The sequence below is a fragment of the Actinia tenebrosa genome, unplaced genomic scaffold (assembly GCF_029948245.1).
Source record: "Actinia tenebrosa isolate PJP-AT-01 unplaced genomic scaffold, QUT_ActTen_1.0 PGA_scaffold4__44_contigs__length_22323623, whole genome shotgun sequence".
Taxonomy (NCBI): Eukaryota; Metazoa; Cnidaria; class Anthozoa; order Actiniaria; family Actiniidae; genus Actinia; species Actinia tenebrosa.
Genome location: NW_028292581.1, coordinates 13,782,953 through 13,792,649, shown reverse-complemented (window position 1 = coordinate 13,792,649; position 9,697 = coordinate 13,782,953). Strand labels below are relative to the sequence as shown.

The window sequence follows — 9,697 nt, the reverse complement described above, 5'->3', positions numbered from 1 at the left end:
TTTGAAATGATGAGTCGTCTTGGGTTTCTGTGAGCCAGGCGCAATTCGTCATCTTGCTACCATTCAAATTTACCATGATCTGAGTTCATGGATGCTTTGATTGACAGAAGCCAAAAACTTAGACTTCTAGAAGTTGAGGAACACACAGAAACATGAAAACAGGTCTAGCAGGGTAACTTCTTGCGATAGAGTGGTTTCACATCAGCCATGTATAAGGGCAGCAAAAATGCAATGTTTTAAATAAACTTTTTCTGCTGGCGAACATGGTGAATTATGGTATATCTTTGGTGCAAACATCTTTTATTTTCATCATGCCTTAGGTTGTTGGAACCTAAGCTATACCACAATGCATCCTGTTTATGGAACTCAGAAAAGGCATATGACAAGGGATTTTATTTACCCAAAAGAAAATTCCTGTAGTTTTGCGCAACAACATGTCTGCCGTCAAACCCCACCATAATCTACGAATATATTAAATTTTAACCAATAGTAATTTATCTCCTTGACTATAACATTAAACTCTCACTGTTATCAAATATCTTTATTGGTAACTTAACCGGTTTTGTTCAAATCTACAATATTTTTTATTTCTAACTGTAGTCCATATTCGCTTATTTCATCGAATAGAGTAAAATAATCGTAGATTCTTGTCATTTTATTACTAGATTTTTTAAATAAATTTTATCTAATTGAATGTTTCCTTGTCTGTTTTACTATACAGTTATTTAAAGAAAAGGTTGGTGAAGATTTTGTTGTATGCTGGATGTTGCATACCAAGCCCGAAATGCGCTATGGGTGATGTGAATGCCATCAGGTCACACTGAGCGAAATCATCTTCTTTATTAACGCTTAACTTGTCTTCACGTTTTTCCAGCATAATTTCTTCTGTGCCGATATTATTTACATACGAATGTAACATATTTCAAGCTTAGTATACACCATGCAACATGCAAGCAAAACCTTCATCAACTTGTTTTTGAAAAAGCTGTATACGAGTCTGTCACAACCTCTAGCTCGTTATTTATTTTTTCGTGTTTTCTTTTTTTTTTTTTTTTTTCCCTCCCTTTTTGTTAATTTATCATTAGCCGAGATCACCTGACTGTCTCTACACTGCTACCCTGGTATCTCTCTTCAGTACTTCCAAGTTTCCTTATTACCATGGCCAAGAGGCGCTGGAGGGAAACATCCTACTGCACCCAAGATATTATGTTTCACAAAACGTTTTTTTTTGACTTATAACCATTAAATTTATAGTTAAGAGAAACTTTTCCATAGAGAGAGGCCTTTTGCTTAGGAGGCAGCACACTAACCAACCAAGCCACACTTGCTCCTTAAAACAGGTGTGTTAGGTCACTGAGTTTTCAAACTAATGGTCTTTTTGCTTAGGAGGCAACACACTAACCAACCAAGCCACACTTGCTCCTTAAAACAAGTGTGAGGTCACTGAGGATCAAACGAATGGTCTTCTTGCTTAGCAGGCAAGACACTAACCAACAAAGCCACACTTTCTGCATAAAAAAAGTGTGTGAGGTCACTGAGGATCAAACTAATGGTCTTCTTGCTTAGCAGGCAAGACAGTAACCAACATAGCCACACTTTCTCCATAAAGCTAGTGTGTGAGATCACTGAGGATCAAACTAATGGACCTCTTGCTCAGCAGGCAAGACAATAACCAACCAAGCCACACTTGCTGCTTGCATTCCGTTGAGCATGCGAAGCAAGAGTGACAAGACTCTTCAGAGGAGAGCGACCCGGCATGAGCTTGAAAAGTTTGTTATCATTCGATTATCAAGTCTGCCAAATTCTGATTGGTTGAAGCAACTACAAATAATTGCGCACAAATAATCCTAGTGTTGTCATGCGCAGTGTAAAAACTCGTTTTTCCCGCAAATAATGGTCTGCGCATGTGCATTAACGACCACTGATTTATGTGCGGCACATGTAATCTTTCGGAAGAGCACGTCGAAAGTACTCCTGGAGGAAAAGCTAGCGACTGTACGAAAATCACCTAACAATCCATCGAATGCTTACTTACGCAATAATTACTTTGAATTGTTTAGTACTTCATTCATTTATTCTCTGTATACCTTCTTCTTGTATGCTTCGAGCTGCTGGAAGTACGACTGTGGCGGCCATCTTTGATGTGTCACGTCCTCTTTGTCCTTGGGCTTGAGCAGGGCAAGGTCTTCATGGGACTCGAAGTCTGGGAAGTTGGTCTTGATGGTGAACACACACCACTTGGACAGCTGAGTTGCGTTGTGAGCCTGGAAAGAAACAACGAAACAGGTTGCAGGTCGTAGAGAGTTTGAGGAGAGCATCGTGGTTGTAATTAAGGTTGGCGTGGCGGTAATGCACTTGCCAATCAACTCTAGAATTTCGGATTTGATTTCTAGACTCGGCATCAGAAGAGTTTGTTAGGTCTCTCCCTTATTGATTCGAGGGTCTTTATCGAGGTTCCCGATTTCTTCCCTCCGCAAAATCTGACAATTTAAAAGTTCAGTTTGACTTCTTTGAGTTAGCCGTGCCCTGATATAGATCAGCCAAGAGGTTGCTTCAGGGTTCGATCACTTTGAGTTAGCCGTGCCCTGACATAGATCAGCCCAGAGGTTGTTTCAGGGTTCAATCTGTGAGTTAGCCGTGCCCTGACTTAGATCAGCCCAGTACGCTGTTTCAAGGTTCGATCTGTGAGTTAGCCGTGCCCTGACTTGGATCAGCTCAGAGTTTGTTTCAGGGTTCAATCTTTAAGTTAGGCGTGCACTGACTTTGATAAGCCCAGAGGTCGTTTCAGGTTATTGATATAAAATGTGAAGGCCTTTTTAAAGTCCCTTCCAGCCATCAGTGGATAGTCCTACCTGTGCAAGGAGCAATGTCTCGATCACATCGCCACAAGTTTCGTTACTCAAATGCATTCTTTGCCTCATTTCCGTCTTCAATTTTTGCGAAATGGAGAGCTCACAAAGTGAGCGCAACCTCGGAAGACAAAACTTATCACTCAAAACCAACAGCTGCCTGCTGTCTGTTGGGAATGTTGGTAAGGAATCCGTGTACAGATACTCTAACATCGCAATGAAGGCACTCGCAGATGCGTCACAAATATGAACCTATTAAAAAGAACAGTACAAAAATGGGACACTTTATTTTGGGCGTAATCAGTGTTTTTCTAATTCACGTATCGTTCTCACTGAGATTAATATTCTTATAGAAGCTTTGCATCGATGGATGGCAGCCATGACAGAAGGCACAACTTCGGCCTCCTGTCATGGCTGCCATTAGGAGATGGTGCCAAGTTTCTATTAGCCCAAAAAGGTTGTTGGAACCAAAGGTGAATTAGCAATAAGGGATAAATCATAGACGGAAAAGAATTACAGTTGTACCTCTATTAAGCGGACACCCTTGGGATCTTGTCTGTCTCCCGCTTTGACAAGATTCCTGCTTTTATATGCTTAATAAAGTAGGGGTCCGCATTCTAAACATAAATAATTAAGGTGTTTAAATTGGATTCTTCCACTACAATCTATAACGCTTGCTGATTACTTAATATATAGTTACCCTCCGTTTTCTTGACGAGACAAATAAAAAAGAATCACAATTCATTCCAGCTATTCTTGGTATCCGATCTTAGAATGATCTATCTCCTATCACTTTTGGTCTTTGGCTCCGACAACCTTTTTCTTAGGTGCGTACTTTGTTATAAAGCTCAAATGCATGACTCTACTGTACCTCATTGGTGCTGCTTTCCTTAAATCCTCCACCCAACATGGCGGCCAACACATCTGACCTCGCCATCAGCACAGCCTTGTGACCAAAAACCCTTGTTCCCTCAACAACAAAAGTAACATCTGCAAGTAGAGGTTTATTGACGAACAACTCCTTTGCTACCACATTCTTGTTCTCTTTCGCGTTCTCGCAAGCATTTTTGTTTGCATACTCTTCTTTCTTCAATGCGTTTTCACAGCACTCGGCCAGCTCTGGGAGCGCAGCAAGTTCAGCTAGTTCTGAAACATGTTTGATGACTCTTTGTTGGGTTTCTGGGTTACTCCTAAATTCCAACGTGTATAAAAAGTCCAACACGTAGGCAAACGCTTCCTGGAATTCCCACGTCAAATCGAGTCGCATAACGTTTATATCATTTTTAGTGACTTCTTGGGGGAGCGATTCTCCTTGGCATTTTTTCGGATCCTTAACTGAGTGGTCATGTGATACAAGCAGATCCCTAAAAAAGCTGGAGCCCATACAGAGTACCACTTTATGTGCCTTGAATAATTGGGTACCGGTCGAGTAGGCTAGAGTGATATCTGAATGGCAGTAACTGGTTAGGAGTTTTCTCATATCTGAGGCGTAGGTTGATGGTAAGACTGTAATCGTGACTTCATCAGGACCTATATAAAATTAATTAAAAATTCATCATTGTTTAAATAGTACTTTCAAACTCGGTTAACCAGACCCCTTTCGTTCATAACGCAAGAGCGGGTCAAGGGAAATACCTCAGTATTGGATTTTGTAATGACGTCTGACCAGATTTTGGAGAAATGGTTAAAACAACGTATAACGTCATGTTTTCAGTATCCTCAACGACAAATTCGGCGGGTCTCTCGTGTGAGCCAACTATGTTTGAGGGAGTTTACACCACTTGGTCGAGAGGGGTCTAGGTTAGGTAACCGAGACTATACAGCACTGTGCAAATGCGTAACCAATCTCGTACCCAGTGTCCTCGGGTTTGATGGTCAACCCTTTGACCAAAAAGGGCACGACATTACGGGTACGAGATAGATGCGTAGCCTGGATGAAAACGTGTGCGCATGCGTGCTTTTTGTCTTGTCTTTTTTCAAGAACGGACGTTTGGTGCTTAGTGAGAAAAGAAAAACATGTTTTTCTCGACTATGTTTTAAGGATAAACATTAATGCTGCTGATTGAGCCCAAAACAGGGTTTTCTTTTGTTAGATCGACCAATATGGCCGCCAAGCTTCTCTATCTGGGCCCGGTTGTACGAGGCCGATGGGTAAATCTTATCCAGTGGATAAATTTATTGGATAACAGTATCGACCGGATAGCGCTATCCACTAAGGCTTCGTACAACCGGGCCCTGTACTAAGTAAACTAAAACAAACCTGGATGTGGAAGCAAGGGAGGCTCCAAGTCGTAATCAACCAGCTTAGTTGGTGTGGTTTTTCTATTTTGAAAAAGCTTGAATCTCTTTTTTCCTCTTTCGGATTTTCGTTTTTGAACTGCTCTCCTCAACGCTGTGGCGATAGTTTCTTGAACGCCTTGGCCGGTCCTTGCGCTGTTTTCACAGTAGACTGTCTCTAGTCTGGTGGCAAGTTCGGTACCCTTTGAAGGGCTAAGAAGATGCTGTATTCTACTTGACAGTAGAGTAAGAAACATTATGGCAGCCTGTTAATAATTTATTATCATAACTAGCATTGTGGTTCATTTTGTCCGCCGCCATCTGCCAATCAGAAATTAAAATAGAAAAATAATTTATCCAGGCAATGATACCGAGAGAAACCACTCAATTGTTTAGCTTGCCGAAATTTTTTTGTTTTGTTTTTCTTTTCTTTTCTTTTCTTTTCTTTCGTTTTTGTTTCTTTTTTTGGTTTGCTTTTTGCTAGCTGACGTCTTTGCATGGAGCTCCCACCATTTTTTTCCTTTTCACTCATTTGTTTATTTTTCTCATGCTTTGTTTTTCATTTTCTTTAATTTGCTTTCCCATTCACTCTCTTTTTTTTTTTTCATTTTTATAATAAATACTTTATTAAAACAAAGACGTGTCACTTTACAATATACAGATATACACAAAAAGCTATACATAACATTTTCGGTCTCTTTTCCTTATATTTCTTATACACGTTTTCACTCTCATTATTCTTCTCTTTCATTCTCATTAAAACTATATCGGTCACGTATCTCAGAATGAGCTGAATGGTATGTGCCCAGAGCCTATCTACCTAAGCTCAAACTTATAAATAATAAATAAATTTTTCACTCCCATTCCCTCTCATTATTCGTCCGTTTCATTCTCATTTAAATTATATATCAGTCACGTATCTCAGTATGAGCTGAATGATGCCCAGAGGAGTACCGGTGGCGTGCGCTGCTAATGCGCCGCCTCTCACTAATGCGGCCCGAGTTTGAGTCCTGCCGATCTCGATGTCGTATATGAGTAGAGATGTTTGGTGGTTCTCTCCTGTGCTTCGAGGGTTTTTCTCCGGGTTCTCCGGTTTTCCTCCCTCCTCAAAAATCAACTTCTAAATTCTAATTCGATCTTTGGGCTTTCACTTAGTTTGGAGCCTAGCTCTTTTGTTATTGTCCCACGCTGTGATACATCAGCGAAAGCTTTGTAGAGCTTAGTAAGCTTAAAAGCACAAATATAACATAATGGGTGAATTTAGAATAATTAGCCCAGCGAATATGCTTTTTGGTTTTCATTTAAATAACAACCTACCAAAACCGTCTGCTTCTGTCAAAATGCAAATTATATTCGGCTCAAGTTTAATTAATGGTTTAACAAAAATGGTTTAAACATTGGTATTATTATATATATATCTATGTTAGCATATTGTCATTAATGATATATATGTTTTTACAAACGGCTGAAAAATTATACATATTTATCTTAATACATTTATATAATATATAATATAAAACGCGAACGCTTTTTTTTTTTTTTTAAATTTTCCTACTGCATAAACGCACGTACGAGTAAGCTAAGGTTAAAAGTTATAGATCTTTATTTATCGATGAAACTTAATATGTTATCGCATTTTCCAACACGTTTTATCCATATAAGTCATTAAAGATATTTGAATGGCGTACGATAACATTAGAGATATATTAGAGATATATTTTCACCTTTCAACCGTAAAAAGCATAAAAAATTTTGTTTAAATGACATAAGATATTAATAAAAATACATTCGAGATGTATTGGGATTTCTTAAAGCCTAACATTATATGGTTTTCGCCACTACTTATCTCGTCGAAATTGTTGGCACTATATTATTGTCGTCCTTCTCTAACCGTGAACACTCGAGTTTATTTTATTTGTTCCTATTTTTACTTTCTCTTTTATCATTTCATCTCCTAGAATAGCTTTTATAGACTTTCAATACATGCATCTCGAATCCTATATTGTTTTGGATTTGGTTGACTGAAATTCGGGTGTTCAATTCACAGTTTAGAGTACTACGACAGTGACCTGTACGTCATCTAGATCTTCGATATTGCATTTGTATGATCATTTAAGTCCTATCAATTAAACCGTTTCATATCATAGCTGTTATGCATTTTTATTTCTGCCTGAGCTTAATTAAATGTAGCTGTAAATTAACTCTCTTTTAAAATAAGATATATGTATCATGGCGACATGTTTTATTCAAGTAAGCCGTTGACCATTTTGAATCGTATAAAATAGAAACACGTTTTCATTGTTTTCCTGTATTTCACTTTACCCTTTGTTAGCTTTCTCACCAACACCAAACACAATTTTCCTATTTACTGAACACTCGGGGGGAAAATTCACTTTTTTTTTTCTAATAATATATTTTTTTCTTAACTGTGAACTGACACTCGGGGGAAAATTCACTTTTTTTTCCCCTAATAATATATATTTTTCTTAACTGTGAACTGACGGCTCTCGTTTGCCGTTTTCTTATATAACATTTATCACAAGGAAAGGCTTTTTTTATCGGGGGGAGGGTTGGAGAGGGGCCGGGTATTCGGAGGGCCAAGGTTCATCGATAAAAACTTGAACTTTCCGGCGTAGCTAGAGGGCTAAACCTTTATATTTTGACGAAAGCTGCTTCCTTGTTGCCTAACTTCAATGTTGAACTGATTTTAATAGGAGAGTCATATTTTTTTACGAAGTAAGGGGGGGGGGGGGGTGGGGGGGTGAGGGGGGGGGGGCTATATTAGTACAACCATCTCTAAAAAGCTGGCTATGAATAATCTCTAATAATATCTAGTTAAGAAAAAGTTCTTGAAAAACTAGCGTTGCATTTCAGAAATGACACCACGCATTGAATGAAGATTTATTGATATTTTCGCAATTTTACACGTACCGTTTAACACGTAAAATATTTCGTAAATTTAGAGTTATAAACTAAATGGTTCAAAACTCTTTGCAGCTGCTTACAGAACCGAAATTTATGAATTACCTTTATATATCAGGAAATGAGCTTTAAAGGTTGCTGAACAAAAAGCATCACTTTTCTTTTGATTCAACTCTGCTGTCGAATCATGTCAGCTAATGGACTGACAGTAAATGACGGACTATTCTTTTATTCAAACTTTTTTTGTAAATGCTTTATTAATGTGTTTTAATTAATTTTTGCTTTTGTTATTCATACGCGACCTCAGAAATAAGCACTTCTGTTTAGCTCGTATACAAAAAGGAAAGGCTTTGGTCGATAACATTTTAATTTCTCAAACGAATCTAGCATGAATGAACTCAAAGCTACCAGTAGATTGTAAATTCACTACCAGATATAATAAATGATATATATAGTCCTCGCCGCTTAGTTTACTACGTCTTTTTATCGTGACGAGTTTTGAGCCATTTACAAGGGAGGGAATTTTTAAATAGCAAATCAATTAGCACTAAAATATCAGTGAAAAAAGAGATAAAGGATCTTACCCTGTTGAGCGGAGGTCGGCTTTGTTCCCGACCACGATCAAAGGAGTGCCTGCCATGTAGTGTTTCAGTTCTGGCGCCCAAACCGTAGAAATGTTTTGAAACGAGTTTGGACATGAAATATCAAAACAGACCAAGAAAACATCGGTATCCCCGTACTCCAAAGGACGCACTTTGCTCAAATCGAAGTCATCGGACGATCGCATAGTACAAGTATCCCAAAACGTAACCACATATACTTCTTGGTCAATCGTAGTGTTTATCAAGTAGGAATCTAGTACTGGAGGAACTGACGTTGGATCCAAGCGATTATCGTCGTCTGATGAAGAGTTTTCACAGTATATCCGAGCTAATAAAGAGGTCTTGCCAACACTAGGGTCCCCAACCACTTTAACTTTCAAGGATCGCATCTTCTATACTTTACAGTATCCGATTTAGATAGCACGGTTTAAATCCTGTTCAATTCTTCCCAGTATTTACCGAGTTCGTAATGAATACTCTTTACTAGGGTCTCTCTGGCATCAAGTCTGACTGATTTTCGAAAAAAAAATTAATTCCGCGACTACAGGCAAAGTTGATTGGAGCCTTTAGGGCCAGGTGGAATAGTGGGAAATAATCAAGTTGACAGTAGACAAGACGAACTTACTTCCTACTCTTATGCTCACTTCAATCTTTGTATTGTTTGAAATTATTTTATTCCAAAAACTTGTGGATTCAGAACACATTTGAGTTTTATTTTTGTTTTCGTGGTATCAATTAACACATGGATTAAATAAGATGATCTGTCAAGTGCTTAATTATTCAGTCATTCGCATTCGCAAGTAGCTTTGTTTTGTCACGTTATTGCGAATTCGTTGCGTGACAACGAAGAAAATTATTTTTATGAGGAAAAAGATTAACGATGCTGTATAATTAATCAGAGTATATGTTATTATTGAAATAAATTTTATTCGACCAAAATATAGTCTCCTAAACAACCGCTATTATTGTCGTCACGCACTAATTCTTCGATTACACACGTTACGCAGCGGAGGAAACTATGAAATTATGTGCTATTTTTCATACTTA

The 9,697-nt window shown here is 38.3% G+C and overlaps 1 protein-coding gene across 1 annotated transcript; it reads right to left on the bottom strand.

Annotated features, from left to right (window-relative positions):
- Nucleotides 1-524: 524 nt before the first annotated feature.
- On the bottom strand, nucleotides 525-9,321 carry LOC116301334 (rho-related protein racA). The gene is made up of 5 exons (XM_031710380.2): nucleotides 8,633-9,321; nucleotides 5,110-5,357; nucleotides 3,721-4,379; nucleotides 2,853-3,101; nucleotides 525-2,264 (listed from the first exon to the last, which is right to left on the bottom strand). Exons 1-5 carry the CDS (start codon nucleotides 9,037-9,039, stop codon nucleotides 2,073-2,075), a joined length of 1,755 nt encoding a protein of 584 aa, XP_031566240.1. The 5' UTR covers nucleotides 9,040-9,321; the 3' UTR covers nucleotides 525-2,072.
- Nucleotides 9,322-9,697: the final 376 nt, after the last annotated feature.

Excerpts from the sequence above, each read along its gene's own strand:
- LOC116301334 (XM_031710380.2), bottom strand. The coding sequence starts at position 9,039 with ATGCGATCCTTGAAAGTTAAAGTGGTTGGGGACCCTAGTGTTGGCAAG. Across the intron at positions 4,380-5,109 it reads TCCCTTGCTTCCACATCCAG|GTCCTGATGAAGTCACGATT; the intron begins GTTTGTTTTAGT and ends AATTTTATATAG. Across the intron at positions 2,265-2,852 it reads AGACATTGCTCCTTGCACAG|GCTCACAACGCAACTCAGCT; the intron begins GTAGGACTATCC and ends GTTTCTTTCCAG.